The sequence below is a fragment of the Anticarsia gemmatalis genome, chromosome 22 (genome assembly GCF_050436995.1).
Source record: "Anticarsia gemmatalis isolate Benzon Research Colony breed Stoneville strain chromosome 22, ilAntGemm2 primary, whole genome shotgun sequence".
In the NCBI taxonomy this organism is placed as follows: Eukaryota; Metazoa; Arthropoda; class Insecta; order Lepidoptera; family Erebidae; genus Anticarsia; species Anticarsia gemmatalis.
Window position 1 is genome coordinate 7826674 of NC_134766.1, and position 19250 is coordinate 7845923.

At 33.9% G+C, this 19250-nt stretch overlaps 1 protein-coding gene across 1 annotated transcript in view; it reads left to right on the forward strand.

Moving 5' to 3' along the window:
- LOC142982855 (orexin receptor type 2-like) overlaps window positions 1–19250 on the forward strand; it is a 97607-nt gene that overhangs the window by 61375 nt on the left and 16982 nt on the right. The window contains exons 3-5 of the mRNA XM_076129553.1: window positions 7925–8072; window positions 10731–10872; window positions 16163–16275. Coding sequence (XP_075985668.1) covers window positions 7925–8072; window positions 10731–10872; window positions 16163–16275 — 403 coding nt within the window. The remainder of the gene's footprint in view (window positions 1–7924; window positions 8073–10730; window positions 10873–16162; window positions 16276–19250) is intronic.

A 19250-nucleotide genomic window follows, 5' to 3' on the forward strand; every position in this document is an offset into this window, starting at 1 on the left:
AAAAAGTTTATTTCTCAACCAATTTCTCATCATTGAGCAAGGGATTAGCCTGATCACTTCGAAAAGTCTTTCTTCGATTACTCTTAATTACTATAATGATCATGCAGGGCTTGTGCTTACATCGCTGTATTATAAATGCGAAAGTTAGGATAAATAAATAAATGTAAATATTTTTAGACAATTCACACACGGTCATCTGATTCCAAACTAAGCAGAGCTTGTACTATGATAACCAAATAACTTATAAACATACTTAAATAGTAGATAAATTAACATCCAGACTCAGAACAATACTACAAGACAGGTTATGATAAAAGTTGAAACACGATTAAATCGTAACTTGAATCAATGCATGAGATACTTTTACTCCGGGAAATCTATTCGCACGGTCGAAGTTGGAGCAAGAATTTAGTAATAAACATTTTATTTCTTTGCACTGGTTTCGCAAAAGGTTTGACCTAAAATATTTGTTTATTTGTATCAAGAAGCTTAATATTCAATCTTGCCGTCCTCAATTTTGTAGCCTGGTGGCCGAATTTCGGAAATATTGAAAAAGAGACCTTATTCCTGGAAACTAATACCATTAACCAAGTAAATACTTGCTAAAGGAAAACCTGAAAAACTAGTTACAATTTCTTTTCAATATTTGGTCTTATTTATTAAAATTTCTAGACATTTTTCCTAAAAAGGCTGGGTGTTTGAATATGAGCAGGAATAATCTAGGTACCTTTTTTAGATCTGTTTATAAAAAACCTTGGAAAATTTATTGTGATATTTAGTTTGTACTTCTTACAAAATATTGTGTGAAACTTACTGATTTAGAAAATTATCATGAAATTATGTATATGAGTATTTAATACATTTCTTTTAAGGTCACAAATTGTTGCCACGTTTTATGGCAATGTTAATGCGTTGCTGAACTACATGATTTATAAATACATTGTAATTACTTTTGTTAAAAGAAAAGTAATGACAAGGATTTTTGACTTTAAAATTTTACAAACTGGAATGCCTGACATTTCGGCGCAGGCTAAACTGGTCGTGGTCGCAGATTGACTGTTTAAAAACGATTAATGTATTCAAAATCATCATTATGGTAAATAAGTAATTAACTAGTCTTAAGGTATTATTATTCTTTAGATATCTTTAACACAAGTCATTATAATTATGATAAAATAATAAAAAAAGCTGAGTCCTTATTACCAAAGTAAATTGCGAATTAGATATTTTACTATCTTCCAGCAGCTCTAGAAAATCTTTATTCAATTAGTTCAACAATTAATAAAGTTAGCGAAAACGATGAGTCGACGTCGCGTCTGATAATGAAAAGTCTTATAGACTGAAATAAATTGTCTAATAATCTAATTGGCTTAATATTGCAATGGAAATATATTTTTTTGGTGTTGTAAGAGCCATGTTTACTAAAAACTATGCAAAGATTTATAATTGCTTGCGTGGCGCTTCAATATGGTACTGCTGTACTGAAAAGCCCTTAGTATGAATCTTATATCGGGTAAAATCCTACTCATTTTATAAATGCGAAAGTTTGTGAGTATGTATGTATGCAATGTATGCATGTATGGATGTTTGTTACTTTTTCTCGCAAATACTACCGATCCGATTACGATGAAGTTTGTAAGGATCGTTACATAAAGCGTTCTCCAGGCTTCGCCTACCCCTATGTGAAAAAAGCGTGATGTATGTTATAATCATAATCACTTATTTGCCAGAAATGTGGTAATAACAAAGAAATTAAAAAAATATATAGGAGCAGTACACATATTATATTATTACATGTTATTTATTTTAAAGCTTTATATACTTTATGTTGTATAGGTACATGGAATTAGTGCTATAGGCATTTTCTATATCACAACGTAAGCAGAGCCGCGCGGGTCAGCTTGTTATCGTGCCGAAGATATATTAAAATCTTGCAACATCGTACTAGAATTTCAATATATTTTTAATCGAATTCTTTAGATTAAATTATTTGCAGTATGCAAATGTTTAACGTTGATCGTGACTTACACCCCACTTGCCTTACGAATTGTAAAACGGTTTCAATTTATTAACTGGGTACATTCAGATCTTTGTCTTTAATGAAACGGCTCATTTGAATTCAATCTGTTTTCTAGGGTAAAATAAAAACTTGCTCCTTTACTTGAGACTGATAGTGACATACAACTTAAGTTTTTTTTTTATACTATGCTATTCTAGTATCCGGACGATTTCGGCAATGGCGACCATTTCGACCTGTGTTCAAATTGGTGCTGATGCACATGGACATGGATCATTTATAGCCAATTTTAGCAGAAAACTCACGGTGGCAGTGGTTTTTTTTACATTAATTTATCGTATGGTTATTTGTGGTGTCAAATTTGTTTAAACCACCCAAAGTCCTTTGACATGGCTTCATGACTCTTATTCTAATTAAACAATGACTGGGACGTATTTTTAACGCACCTTCCGATGTGTGAAGAAACTTATCTTAAATGCCACTAAGCGGCCACCCATCCATGGAGTGTCCTCGCTAAAAACTGCTTGACCAACTGATCGTTTACCAAACTGTCAGTGAGTTCAAGCTTGAATATTTTCTTTATAATAAACTTTGTGATAATGTATTATTAGATTAGATTATACTAAGCTAGAGGAAAATCTAGTTTATAATAATAATATGTTTGAGAAAATATAATAACAGAGTTATATAAGCTTTCGCCTCCCACGCGCATGTGGTCGAGGGTTTCAGCCCAAGGCGACATAACACTGGCGTTTTGTTGAATATTCTAATACACACATTATGTATTCTAAGAAAAGTGTATGCCACCAAAAACATTCTGTATAAACCTCAAGTCTCGCAGCTCAGTCTTTCTGGCGTAAAAAGTAGTGAGATCTATATAATACCAAGTCGATTAATCTATTTCGTCTCTACTTAAAGGACCTTCTGTCTTAAGTTATAACATAAGTTATTATCATGCCAATTTTAAAAATATTTTACGTTTAAAACAAATAGACCGACCTGGCCATCGCATGATTTGTATGTATTACACTACACAGCACGACGAGAAGTTAATGCTCCTGAAATTTTAATGGCGAATTTGTGTTTTTATGCGATGACCAAGTCGATCTATTTGTTTTAAACGTTAAATATTTTTAATATTGACATGATAATAACTTATGTAATACCTTAAGACAGAAGGTCCTTTAAGTAGAGACGAAATAGATTAATCGACTTGGTATTATATAGATCTCACTACTTTTTACGCCAGAAAGACTGAGCTGCGAGACTTGAGGTTTATACAGAATGTTTTTGGTGGCATCTCACTTCTTTTTGTAGAACGAACATAAGTCCAATTTGTATGGAAAGACGTTTTTTCTTACAATTCAACATATTTTCCTATGGGAATGTTGTTTAGTTTCATGGGCTAAACACCCTTACCCACCCTATATTCCCTCCCGTTATGCCTCATATAGTATGTACTACACCTATTATTCATTTATTATTTTCTACAGTAATAATGATTCATTAACTGCAAATGTAACCTTGTAATCTTATACATTTATATGGGATTACAAAGTTATTGTTGCAGTTGGTGTATTTAGAAAACTGGACCGAAATTAGAAAATATTAAATTTTTCCCAAGATTAAAACACTAAACCCTATTTGTATTCTAAATTTTAAGCTTCTAAGTCTGCTAGAAGTACCTTAGACTTTTGATGATCGGTGAGTCAGTGAGTCAGTGAATCAGTGAGTGACAAAATTCAAAATTTTAACAAGTTGTCATTCTTAAACTACTGGATCAAATTGACTGAAATTTTAAATATACCGTGTTTATACAATGACTGATTAGTTGCTGAAAATTCAGGCTTCTTGTTTTATCCACAACGACATTATAGGGGGATCGAAAATAGCCCGAATTGCTTCGAGAAAAGATGGTAATACGGCCGTGCCGCTTTTTTTTGCTCGACTTGCGGGGGCACTTCCGTGCCCCCAGATTTTATTTTCATTTTTATTATAAAATGTTGAAGGTTAACGGCTCAGCGGGCTTATGACGTATCTCGAGTTTCTTGCCAGCTCTTCTCATTGGCCCTACCTTCCGAATTGGCGGTAAATTCATTCTCTGTATCATTGACTATCATAAGTGTCAGCACTTGACCTAAATGAATAGATGATTTGATTTTAATTTTTGATTTTCTCAGCCAGTTTAATTGATTCAAATTTATGGTAACTGTTGAGTACATTGAAGTAACATGTTAATCACTATGATCTATAGGAGAAAACGTCGTTTTCCTTCATATAAATTAATAAACCCTTAAAATTCTCCCTCATGCCTTAGAAAAAGAGCAGTTACAAATATCGCACGTAAATATGATCTCAAAAATAATTATTCAAAAGGATAGAGTCGTTCTTCAGTTTTGCGCCTAGTAACACATTTGGCCATTCATTTTTTTTTGAATAAAGAAAGATTTCTTCTAATTTTTCTGACACACCACCCTTCTAAGAAATTCCTCAAAAGAAATTGATTAATATATAAACAAACGGAACATTTCTATTCCCTTTTCTCCTTATTCCTTTTTCCTACTATTTTATTCATCACGATTTGACATTTCACTTGACTAAAGTGCCGTTTTAAATCATAAAATACTGAAATCCGTTTTATTTAATTTGTTTTCTTCCTTAATAATTTCTTGGAAAATATGACGATGTTTTTACTCCGGATTAAAATGTATTAAATCGTTTCCAACGTTTCGGAAAAGGATTTTACTTTGCTAACAAAGTTTTGTTTAGCGTTTGTTCAGATGGATATAAATAGAAGCACAAAACACTTATTTGCTCGTGTAGTTTTTTAACTTCGCATAATATGTTCTAACTCCTACTCGCGACTGCGTTGGCGTGGAAAAATTCATTGGGTTTTAATAATACTAGTTTCTATAAAAAGCATCATATTTTTTTATACAGATTTTAAAATATACCGATTCTTGGTTAATGTGCATCGTTATCAAAAGTCTTTGAATTCAGTTATATTTATTGTCAAAAATAAAAGTAGATTTTCTTCTAGTGAATTAAGGTATCTTCTATATTATAGTGGTTGCCCTCAATGGGCCATATTTTTATTCCAGCTTGTATATAGATTGTAAAAGTAAAGGAATAGATCGTGCATCAGATTGGAAAATAAACTATCACAGGTTGTAAAGCTTTCTATTTTCTAGGCCTTAATATTTTTTATTATTATGAATGGATGTATTGTAGTCGTTCTATGTAAGCAGACCCTTACCTCTTCTAAAAGAGTGTCCTAATTTTCATTTAAGCGGAAAGGACTTCCAGATATTTTTTAATTTCGTATTGAATGGATTATGAGATGACGTTTGAATCGCTTTCATGCCATGAGAACGCCGTGAAGTGGGTTTGTAATGTCACTAACAAAGATTTCACTTAAAGGAAAAATATTTTTCCGCTAATTGCAAAGAAAAGTGAAAGGGTTTGTTTATTATTCTTATAAAAGGTTGATACCATGTTAATTTTCTACAAAATGTTTCCGGTATTTTAGGAAATTGTTTTTCGGTTTTGTAAGAAGTACCCGTATCACAAAAGTTGTGTAAGAGACTGCTAATTTGATACTCCGTTTTCTTAAAAAATCTTTGAATTTTTTGTTTAAGATAGTTAACTAAAATGTTTAACGGCACGGTTCAAAATGTAGCTATTTTGTATGGTAAAATAGTTAGGTAAATAAAGAAATCAAGGTATATAGCTACGTGGCAAATTACTTTGTGTCACTAAATATTGTAGAAAACTGCAGCTGCAAGAAATTAAAATAAGTGAAATAAATAATAGAATAAAATAAACAAGAAACGCGATTTTTTGCCGTTCCATAAATAATGGTTCCGAAAACCTTCGTGCGAGTCCAACTCGCACTTGGCCGGCTTTTTTTTTACTTCGGCTTGCTGCTATATTCAGGCACACAAAGTAATTCGACGTGAACATTACCCAAAAAGTTTAGTTGCTATAAGGTTCTGCTAAAATCTAACAAAGGTCTATTTATAACACTGCACAACAGCATTTCTGATGATTGGGTTATGTTACATGATATTAGTCCAATTTTTTATGACAATTTCAAATCTTCAACTGAAATTTTCGTATCAGCTCTAGTTAAAAAAATATTACATGTGGGTCTTTGTTAATAAAACGCTATATATTTAAAGTTAATCCTATTTTATTTAGATCTTAAGTTGAAAAAAATTTTCTTTTACTTGATTTTCTTTTTGAAGCTGAAGGCATGGAGCTATTCTGAATGCTCCAACAATAGTCAGCCATCATGTGTGAGTTCCAGTAGCCTTGATAGCGTTCCTCCATCGTACGAAGATCTTGATGAAATCTCTCGCCCTGTTCTTCACTTAGATCTCCAAGATTGGCGGGAAAATAGTCCAGGTGGTTGTGAAGAAAGTGTAACTTAATGCTCATGTTACATCCAACTTCTTGAAAGTGACTCATTAGTTGTTCGACGTTATACGTTCGGTAATAAGAAATTTTAGTTTCTTTTGTTACTAAGTTTCTTTCTTTTAGTCTAGACGCTAAAATTTCTGAAGCAGTTTTTGACAGCCCCAGATCTCTGATAAGATCGTTTAAATCGTCTTGATTGAATGGTTTCGGCGTACCCAGGTCACAATCAAAATCATCACTACTGTCATTTTCTACCTCAAAATCCATTGGTTCCTCCTGTGATGCATCAGCTTGAGGTTCAGGTGATACCTTAGGACTCAAAACACGTATATATGCCGACCTTATGCAAGGATATTCCCACTTGGCTCGATTTTTTTTGTTTATGCCAGTTATGTTTACCAAACAAAAATAACAGTCGTCAAAGTGGTTCTGGGGTTCATTCCAGATCATAACGGTTTCGTACCTAAATTTATTTCTTTTCTCATTTGTCCACAAACGTAGAAACTCAACGCATATTTTACATACCTTTTGTGGAACCCAAGGCTTATTTTTCATATCCAGTGGGTGACCAAAGTAGTTCATGTAAGCTTTTTTTACGAACGCTGTCGCGTTTAAACGGTATTCTTTAAATATATATTCTCCGCAAATGAAACAAAAATGATTCGGATTATTCACACAACTTCGTTTTGACGATGCCATATCAAATTACACTGAGAAAACTTAAAAAAAAATAATTATCAGCAAATTAACACTATAAAACAGCAAATTTTAAGTGAAAGCTATAACACGTAAACAAGAGCTGTTACAAAAAAAATGAGGGTATTTTTAGAATCAGTGACATCAAATCAGTAAACATCACGTGATAAAAGTCATTCATCAGACAAAAGTTGTAATTTTGTTGTGCAGTGTAATCTATTGCTAATATACGTCAGATATCAGGTAAGTTTATTTACCCAATAACTTATCGGTCATTTGACGGTCATTTACTGGCTAATGGTATCGATTTAGCCTTAAATAGGTAGACTGTTTACATTATAATTTATGTTTAGCCTGTGACGTCATTTGGAAATACTATTTATGTACTATCCTATTCTTGGAGCCAGTTAGTAATGTATCTAGTTTTTTTGTTGTAATTTTTTGTATATATGTTTATTAATAGGTACTTATAAGTGGTAAGGGTATTTACATCGTGTCGAAGAATACTTGATAATTTTCAGAATTTTACACATTAATATGCTACACACCTCTGACTTAATTATTCATAAGTTCAAAGCTATCGTCATGTATGTGTAACAAATAATTATATTGTTAGAAGCTTCAGAAGAACATAGACTAGTATTACATATAGAACGCAGGCCGGAATGTTTATCAAAACAATTTTTTTAAAAAATGCGAAAGCCCATCCTGCTCTCGATGGACATTATGCCAGTATTATAGGACAAAAATTGGTTTTATCTATTAATTTATTTGTATGTATGTTTGTTACAGTCAGTATCAGTGACGGTGTCAGTGTTGACGCTGACGTTCATCTCCGTGGATCGCTGGTACGCGATCTGCTTCCCGCTCAAGTTCAAGTCCACCACGGGACGAGCCAAGACAGCCATATTTATTATATGGACCGTATCTCTTCTATTTAGTAAGTATTTTACTAGCTAAAGCTAGAATAAAAACTAGAACTTATAAAGCTAAAACTTACGGAAAAATTAAGAAATATTCCTCAATTCTAAGCAACTCTTATGTGCCATGTTGTCATTGTCATTTTAACGTGAGAATCATAACTTTTAAACTCTCGCGTTGCATGTAGTGTATGTATTGTATAGTGCATGTATAGTAGAATACGGGAATTAACGTGAACACGCATTTTACTTTAAAATGTCTAAGGTACGATTCAGACCAACCGGCTAGCGTCGGCCCGCATCGGAACGGAGCCGTACGCGTGCCGCGGCAGCCGAACGTGTGCCGCGGCAGCCGAACGCGTCCGCCGGAGCTGTACCGCTACTGCGGTATGCGTACGGCTGCCGCGGTAGCCGCACGCGTGCCGCGGCAGCCGACAGCGTCCGCTGGAATCCAATCATATGTTTGGACTAAAGAAATTAGTGTTTCTTCCGTATCCATTTTTGATTTTAATATGTTAACTGTCGCTTGAAGAACACAACTTCAATGATTCGCTAGTTGCTGCACCGTAATCTCCGTTCGTATTTCACGACGCACAGCTGACCGGCTCCGAACGGACCCGACGGCAGCCGATTGGATGCCGACGGCGCCGTTCGGAGCCGGTCGGGGCCGGTCGGAGCCGGTCGGGGCCGGTCGGAGCCGGTCGGGGCCGGTCGGCCGTCGCGACAGGTCGCGACGCGTCGCGGGATGCCGACGGAGATAGCTATGCGTAAGTTGCTTGCAAATATGAACTGTATTTACTGTTGATACAATTCAATGTTCTTTACCGCATTGTAAAATGCCGCCCGGCCCGGCCCGACGCGAGCCGGTTGGTCTGAATCGTACCTAACGTTTCGAACTTTTCTTCGACTGAAAACAGTCAGCCTGCGACCACGGCGAGTGTAACCTGCGCCGAAAGCATTTTAAGGTAAAATGCGTATTCGCGTTAATTCCCGTATTCTACATGACCTTTGAGAATTTTTACAGAATTACACTTTTCGATATTTTTAACAATCTAATTGGAATGTAATAAGATAACATAATTTTTTCCTATGGAGGTTGGCAGAGACTAAAAAATTACTACGGTCTCTATAAACTTTTATTTTCAGTAATTTTTTTCATTCATACAATTTCTTACTTAGTACTGAATTCTGCGTAGAATTTGTTTTGTAAATAACTCTCGTAAGAGTAGAATTCTTAAAATTCCTGTCTTTTTATTCGCTTAACCTTTTCAAAGAACCTCTACCAGTATTTCAAATTCCTAGAATCAGTGGTCTCGGCTGTACATTGATAAATATTTAAGCTAGCCAATACGTCAGATGAAAAAATAAATGTTTTATTTGTGGTTTTGTCTATGTGGCTATACTTTCCAAATACATTATACCGTTTCTATACGTAAACGTTCCACCAAAAGGACTTTCTAACAGTTTGATGAATTCTCCATACGTCTATCAAAACTACTCTACATTTGTTTTCCAAAGTTTAATTACCCGTACTTAATTACTTCTATTGGTAGGTATTTTTTTTTTCAAGCTTTAATTTTTAATTCACATTAAGTATTTCATTTTATTCATCTAACAATAGAATTTTATTACATGTTATACAGTACAAAACTTATATAACTAAATATTTACATTAAATTATTAAAATTAAAACTATATATACACATTGACGAAAAAAAAGATTAGGTAGGTATTCTTATATAAAGATGAATATTATTTCGTGAGCTGCAGAAATAGAGAATATATTTGTTATTCCCCAATCAGTACAGGATGTGTAATTATCTTCCAAATAAATGCTCTTTTTCTGCTAACATTTTATCTATTACATTTTACATTTTTGAACAAAAATGTTACCAGAAAATATTATCCTACAGAAATTAATACTAGAACGTTGTTAATATTTTAACGAGTTATAATATATTCGTTTCAGGCATTTCATACGCTAATTAAAAGTTGTGCCCATGCAAATGTTGTCCGCATTTAAATGTTTATCATTTATTTACTGAAATTTCGTTTGAAATGAAACTTGAAAGAACTGAGTATTAATGAGTGAGTTTGAAATGTATACTTTTTCGTTTCCACTTTTTTGACTTTGATCATGCATGCGTTTTTGATATAATTTATTAAACTCCATCGTTTTAGGAAAATGAGTTATTCAAAAGAGGTGATAGACTCTTGAGTATAACATTAATTATAATCATGAATTATCACGACCACACATTTTACCTCGGAATGTGTCCCAGGTTGTTTTAGACAATCGTGGTGTAACCTATGCCGAAACGTCAGGCATTCTTAGGTTAAATGCATGTTCGTGTCAATTACTGAATCCTATAATATTAGGTCGGGGAAAAAGACTTTTCGCATTATAGCATGTATGAACTTATAATAAAATCTTTTTTCTACACAAAAAAGCTCGATATTTGAGTACCTCACGAGCTCACTGAAAGAAACCTAATGAACTGTGTACTCATTTGTGATTCTTGAAGCCAAAGAGATTTTATTACAAGTTCATACATACTATAATGCGAAAAGACTTTTTCTGCGACCTAATATAATAAACATGCAACGCAAAAGTTTGAAACGTTATTTAAAACGATCCAAGGATCTCAACATACTCTTAACTTTACTTTCTTCCACAGACAGTCCAGAACTAGTAGTCCTGAGCACAGAGAAGCTGGTCCCTCTTCGCTTTGAGCTGGAGTATTTGACACAGTGCATCGCGACCTGGTCTCCGAGGAGCGACCTCGTGTGGCATGTCATCAAAGTGCTGTTTATTTATACGTGAGTATCTTAAGCAAAAAAATATTATAGGTACTTAAAAGATTAGGCAAGGTGTATGAAAACTTGCAAATAATATTGCAGCAGAAATTCTGGGTTCAGAAACTATGCGAAAAAATTTAAAAAAATCAAGTCACGATAAAACAATTTTTCAATTTACACGCCACCTTCTGCTTAGCAAGGGTTTTTTCTCAGAATTAGGTAAAAGTTAGGCATTGAATTTGACATCAGTTCAACATGTTTGCCCAGTGAAAGTTAAGAGACCCCATCCCCTCCCAGAGATCCCATCAAGAACTGTTTTAAATATATTTCAAGCAAGCAAGGTTTCATTACAATGTTCGCCTTCAACATTTGAACATGTGATATTCCTAATACACATAAGTTACTAAAAGTCTATGTTTGTGCCTTGAGTTCAAACCCTTAACCATTGCGTGGGAAGAACATACCGTATTTTACGAGCTATTGTTCTTCAGTAGTAGAGTATCTTGTTAGAATGCAACAACAATCAATCATTAATCAATGCATTTTACGTTTGTTTGTGTCGTAAAACTGAACGGATATGCGTCTCTAAACAATACTGGTATTTTACATAAACAAATTAAAGCTATATAAAGCTTAATGAGTGTTATTAGTCCCTTTTACTGAAACAACATAATATTCCTGCAGTAATGAGATGAAAATCTAATCAACCTAACGTATTTCGTAACATATGGCTAGAGCTAAATGCTTCAAGTAATTTTAAATGTAAAATGCTCGCTTGTCGATAGTAACGACTTCTGAAAATCGTGCTATTTGAGGGCGTTTTCCTATTACTATCAAGTTTGAATATTGACAATCGATTAGCAATCGATAAAATTTTGTACGAAAACTAAAATCCGATTCCAAACCTGTTAAATTCGAGTTTATGTCAAAACGTACCCTAAAGTTCTAAACTAACAAATGATTAAACGCTATTCTGTAATAAAATTAATTAAATTGTTTCATTATGATGTTTCATTATGATTTTCATGTTGAGCCACCGTCCGATAACACGCTAATATAGAATTTTAAAGTACGTTTTGACATAAACTCGAATCCGTCACGATTGGAATCCAATTCGAGTATCGTCACTAAGTCAGTTGATCTTGGCCACAAGCGTAATACGTAAGAATTTATTTTTCAAGGTAGTCCGCCTCTATTCATAGTTACCGAAGTCCGAGTAACAAACGAGATACCATTAGTTCAGTTCATTATAACTTCCTAACCCACCGACCGCCCCAAGGTGGAAATCTTATACGCTGCATATACAAAGACGCGTGTAACCTTTGACGACCTTAAAATCTTTTACATAGAGGATTTAATACCGATCTATCTATACATAATAAGAAAATGAATCGCTAAATTTGTTGCTAAGCGCAAATCTCGAGAGCAGCTGAATCGATCTCGCTAATTCTTTTTTTTTATTATATTCCTTGAAGTACGAGGATTCTTACAGAGAATAAATACAAAAAAATAATAATAAAGAATCAGCTGTAAGGCAATACGAAGTCCGCCGGTCAGCTGAAACTTAATAATATAAAGCTAAAGAGTATGTTCGTTTGAACACGCTAATCTCATAAACTACTTAATAAACCTTTTTATGATAATTCATTTATTGAGGAAGGTATATAACATTACTTTTAATTTAAGTCTACGAGGACTACTAGTATACTATAATCCTGTCAACCGAAGCCACAATCTGAGTGGTTTGGTGCATTATTTAGTAGTGTTATGGAATAATAATGACGTCATTTACCTCATACTTCGCATGTAATAAGTGACGTGCGGGGTAATATTGATTTATATTCCATTTATAATTGAATCTGGTAGCAATTCCACGTGGAAAATGCTGAAATAAAACAGAAGTACGTCTTTTAGTATGATTCTTTCTCTCTTTCTCGTTTAAAAAAGACAACTTCCGCACTAAGAATTGCTCTTGTGAGGTGGGGACTTTTACAAACATACAAGCATACCCAACCAGACCCGAAAAAAATATTTGTGGATCGCACAAATAATCGCGCATGGCTCCCTACAAAGTTAAGGCACACACTATATTTTTCCTATTCGCATTTATCCTTTAAAAAATGTAATACGTCCCTGAAACAGTCTCTCCTTATGCTTTTCGTCATCAACACTACTGAAGCTTAGATCTTAATTAAAATATTATTATTTAATTAATATCGCATAAACAAGCTTTTATAATGCTCTAGTAATTCTAAGCCACATAATTAATCATTAAATAATTAAGGATAATTCTTAAACAATCCGCCATTATCCAAATAACAAAACACTTGACGTAGACATTATTATTAATGAGTGTATTTTTCAATGTCCGTTTAGAAATCCAAGATGGCGGCATTTAGAATAATTAGACGTAATTTGTTTTGGCAAATATAGGTCGGGTGTTTGTTTACGTTTTAATAAGTGAGCTTAGAAATACTGGATTGCTAAGTGGAGTTTTAAGATTGGTGGGACGTCAAGTCTTTTGTTAAAAAAGGACTTCAGGGCTTATAATGACTTGCTTAAAAATCGGCCTTGCCTATAGTTAAAGACAATTCCTATTATTCATAAAAATATATTATGAAGTTATGAAAAACTTCTATAGAGTTTTGTTTCTTTCACTCGTTAGCGAAATGAAATATAGAAAACATATTAATTTTTTTATTTATTTTTAAACTTCATATACATGTGTATATAGGCGGACTTAATGCCAAAGGCATTATTTACCAGTCTACCTTAATATTATAGTAGTTCTTTAACTAAAATAGGTTTATAGTGTGTTAATGAATAAGAGGGAATATATATAAGTTAAAGTCAACTTTACAATATACTTAGTAGCTGAAACTCGCGGCTTCATCTGCGTCAACATTCGCATACAATGACATGTCGTCGTGGTAACTATTATTGCAGAACATTTTAACTGTTGAACTCTCGAGTCGAGATTACCGACTGTAGAGAATCGCGCTTTTTTGTCTGAAGCTACTTAATAATATATAGTATTATGGTAATAGGCAAATAATTGCACCCAATGTGATCCTAAAACGACCGTATTATCAACATTAAAGTCGATCCCATGTGCATCCCAAATTCTTTCGAGTGACAGCTGCCGGCCTCGTGTGATGGATTTTTTTTCCCTTTTTTGATAATTCTCGTGGGCGTATAGAAAGGTACTATGTAGGTATACAGTAAAGAACAAACAGATCCCCTCTCACGTGTATCTGAAAGTGGTATCAATATCTTCTTGCGTTAAGACCCTGACACATAATTCGAACTCAGACATATTTGCGAAGTAAAGAACGCAAAGGAAGGCAAAAGCCTTGCAGTATTTTTTTTCCATCTTACTCTTATTGGTCAATCTAGTGTCAAAGTGGTTCGAGCCGTCCGAAATAGACAACAACCGGAACCGACTTTGTACGTACCGTCCGAAACATGGTGACGCTCAGCTTATATACCACTATACGGTCACCCTTCTATAGAATGACCGCGCCAAGGGTTATTTAACCCACAGATCGCCTACTGACTGGTGAGCTCAACTGTTTTTTCAATTCGTTTCGTGGTTTTCATGTGCGTTCAGTTGTAATGGTTGAATAACAAACCTTCCATACATTCAAGCTATCACGTTTATTATATGTATTATAAATATTGTTCCATAAAGAGTATTCAACTGTCCGTAGCTATTCTACTTTTTTGGCTCAACCAAATAAATCACTCACTCACTTTTCATATTTTCTGCTTAGTAACAATGTTGGTACACTAGTGAACAAATAATTTAATGTTACAAAAAATACACCAACAATTTTCTCTCGAAACCTTACATCAAAGTAAATATTAAATATCAACTCGATCGTATTGTTCAATTTCCCATTATTACATCACAATTATTTACTGAGATAAATTCTAGGAAGCTGCCAAATAAGTTTTATAATTTGTCCCGAGTTTTGACTATTATTGTATCAAGGTGATGTGAGCATGACTAAGTTCGTAACTTTATAGAAACTTGGATTTAATTTGGATAAGGACACGTGCTAAGATCCAATTTACTTTTACAATAAGTATTTATATTTCAATTGCTAAATATATCGCGGAAATGGAAACGTGCTATGTAACATACATAACGACGCATGTTATACCTGAAAGTGTAGGCTGAGAGGCATGAAATGACCACAGGTTTCTGGGCTAGATGGGAAACTGGCAACGAACAAAATTCTGGTCAAAATACATAAATGTTGGTCTTTTTAAATAGATATAAGATTATGAGTTAGGTAACGTGCCCAGTTAATGGGAATAGGCTCGCCCAGTATAACATATGACTAACATTCAAAATTTGTGTATAATTCACTTCTGCCTACACCTTTGTGTATGAGAAGCGTCATTTTATGTATGAACGTACATATGTATGTATGCATGTTTGTATGAACGTGTGTAAGTACATATTTATGTATGTATGCATGAATGTATGAATGTGTATATGTACTTATGTATGTATGAATGCATGTTTGTATGAAATTATGTATAAATATAATGTAGCAACCGGTTAAACTGTATGTAAATAATTAAAACTAAAACCTACTAAAGAATTAACTATTTCCAGTGCTAAATTAGCTAAGTGACTACTCTATGTCGACCTTTACATAAATAGCGTATAAGTTTCACATTGTTTGAAACAATGACTTGACTTACACGCCTAGACGTGATGCGTAGGAGTAATCCTTCATACATTAGCTAATATGTATTTTAAGCTTAAGTAACTAGATATTATAAAAGAAATGATTCTAACTCGAAGTTTAACATATTTTTTATTGAATAGTTATATTATATAGTATCATTTATTGGGGGCATGCAAAGTTCTCAACTCGCACTTGGCCAGCGTGGTGGACTCAATGCCTAACCCCTCCCCCTCGTTTGGGAGGAGACCCTTGCCCAGAAGTGGGACAGTAATGGGATAGAAATAAAAAGTTTGTAATCGCTGAGTTGACGAATTTCTTAAAACACAGACAGTCTTGTGTGTAGCATTGCATAATGTTTATGAAAAGAAAAGCTATATGTAACAGTAATGTAATATTTGAGTCCGGGTCTTTAACTATCTCCAAGAAAATGTTGTATCAGACTCGATATAATGGCTCAGCTGTAAAAACGAGCGTAAAAGATAGACAGACGGACTTTCAGCTCTCGTGCTGTAACCTAAATTCTTATTATCTAAGGAACTTTAATGAGTATAACATTATCATCATTTACTTATTGATAAGGTATTTTTAACATATCATCATTGTTCCAGATTACCTCTCCTACTAATGACAGTGGCCTATGTTCAGATCGTGAAGGTATTGTGGCGCTCAGACAAAATTCCAGGACAAGCGGAGACTGTTAAACTGGCATCGGCTGAACAAAGTAAGTCATATTTTATAAATATCATTAAATAACTGACCCGCGCAACTTCGCTTGCACCACATTAGAGAGAATGGGTCATAATTTTCCCCGTTTTTACTGTTACTCTGCTTCTATTGGTCGTAGCGTAATGATATATATATATATATATAGCCTATAGTGTTCCTCGATAAATGGGCTATCTAACACTGAAAGAATTTTTCAAATCGGACCAGTAGTTCCTGAGATTAGCGCGTTCAAACAAACAAACAATCAAACAAACTCTTCAGCTTTATAATATTAGTATAGAGTATAGATAAGGCAAACGATATAAATTGAACCTGTACGTGGAAAAAATAAGACCTACTGTTTAAACAAAGAAGATAACATGTTGAGCTAATTCAGGGATACTGCTAGATTTTTCTATAATACATCCTTCAGAACTCTTAATTATTCTATTGTATCCTATTAAGACAAACTTTTATGTGTTTTGAAAACCACGGCACGTGTATTGCTTCTTCTCGAATGTTATTCACAAAAGCTGTGTATTTAAGGAAGTAGCTCGTGGTTAATTAGTAAATAATTAACAAGTCTCTTTAATCTGTGAGAATATATATTAGTACACTCAATTTGTGGCAATATAGAGCGTCTAGAAATACATAATTTATGTATATAAACCGCTAAAGAAATGATGTTGAAAATATAAGTACAGACTACTTATATTTTCAAGACGTAATCTGATATTGTTTGACGACAAGAAATATTGTTTCAGAACTAACGAAACGGTTTTAGGGTTTTATATAACGTAAACAGTAGCACGATTCTCCAGAATTGAAACCATCGAGTATCAAAAGTTTGACATTAAAAATGTACTGCCAAAATAGTTTTTACGAAGCCCTCTAGAGGTGCTGAACCGATTGACATACAAAATTTGTTGCTAGCTAGTCGTCGGTAGTAGAGAGTAGAGAATCGAGGTACATTAGCGCAAATCTCCACCGCGAGACATTTTGTATTAATATCCTATCAGCGCGAGCGCCTCTAGCGAGCGCAGTAGGAACTATTTTTGCAGAACATTTAAAATGCCAAACTTTCGATATTCGGTTTTACCGACAGTAGAAAATCGCGCTGCTGTGGTACATTATATTCAATAATGTTTACACACATTTAGTTACGCTTTCTTACTGTAAGGCTAAGTAGAGGCAAAATAACTCCAATTAATGTTTAAATCCCTGTAGAGTTATTTAGTTTCATTCTTGTTCTTATTGACCTAGAAAACTTTAACTTTTCAGATAACTTAAGAATGAAATGCTGATAGTTTAAAAAAGAAAACATATTTCAAATATTGTAATTTCCATACAATTTTTCGTTTCTATCCCACCGATTCTCAGAATATCTTAATTACATTTTAGAAGTAAACGCAAAGAATTTGTTCCCATATTTTGTTATGAACATAACAATTAAAATGAATTTGACAGTAAAAGAGGCGTTAGAACACCGTTCAACGTTCCTGTTTATAATAAATATTATAAACAAAGATTTTTCAAAGAAAATCGTATGTTTTTTCAAACTTGTTTTGCAGATATCAATTGCGAATGAGTGAACGCTTTATGACTATGTTATTGCAATTTCTTTGTGTATTTAGTGGCGTCTTTTGAAAAAAATGGCATTTGTAAATAACAAATTTTAGACGCCCCTATCCATCTTTTTGAGAATATACATAGTCTTTCTTTAAAAAAAATAACTCTCGCACTAAGAATTGCTCTGGTGAGAGTTACACCGGTTTTGGTCATTTAGTCTTATCTTCTTCTTCTTAAAAAAAAAAGCTCACAATTTGGCGTGAAAACTACCCTCCACCTCCAGACTTTGTCCCCCCGGCCGAGGAACTCCCACCAGGACACAATATGCCGTGGTCAACCTGGAAATCCCTCAATAGGTTACGAACCCGGGTAGGCCGCAGCAAGGAGAACATGGCCAGGTGGGGTTTCCTCGACAGGTCAAATATTTCTTGTAGATGTGGAGCCACAGAGGACATGGCCCACATGTTGTCATGCCCGGAGTGCCCTGACTCTTGCTCATACCAGGACCTTATGAGCTGTACAGAAAACGCTGTACACGTAGCTCAATACTGGGCTGGCAGTGTATAGCAAGACAGAAAGTGTCATACACTATTTTAAATTAATATTATAATTTGTTTGCCATCGACACGCTAAGAAGAAGAAGAAGAAGAAGTCTTATCTATGTGTAAGGAAAATAATCTAGTCTTTGTATAAGTAAAGTTTTATGAGTCTATTATTTTTTTTGGATCACACAATCGAGTCTTGAGTTATTATTTAGTTTCAGCTTTCAAATATTGCAAACAGCATAATCCAACGGATTTTTATTCCGGTTTAGCGTTAAAATTGTCTTACCTATCCTTAACCTTTCTGTCAAATCCTAGTTTTTGAAGATAATATATAATAGGTCTAATATTTTTCAATATATTATCATGATTCGTCAGTGCGTGAATTTCGCTTTCATAAATACAGCATTCTCTCACTATGAATTTCATAACAGTGGAATTTATTACATAAAATGTTTCAGTTTTTATTACTGACATACCGGCTACTATATTACTATTTATTCTCACTCATGATTTGATTTTCAAGTGCAACTCATAACCTCGTTCTTGACGTATACTATTATAGATTTATTTACGACTATTTTTATATTGCATTACTATTTTTGTTAGTCACGTTGAGATATTTTTAAAGGTTCATTTTCTTTTAGATTTAAAAACTTTGTCGGCTGATACATTTTGAAATGATGTCCCTTATGCATCACAAAACTTTGAGTAAATAATATGTAAAAATCTGAAATTTAGTTTGCTCGGTGTAGAAAAATAAGTTTTGAAGTTTTGAAGAACGTGACGGCAGTCACCCGTAGCGCAATTCTGTATAGTCTGTATTGTAGAGTATCGAGAGTTTGACATTTAACATGTACTGCCAAAATAGTTCTTACGG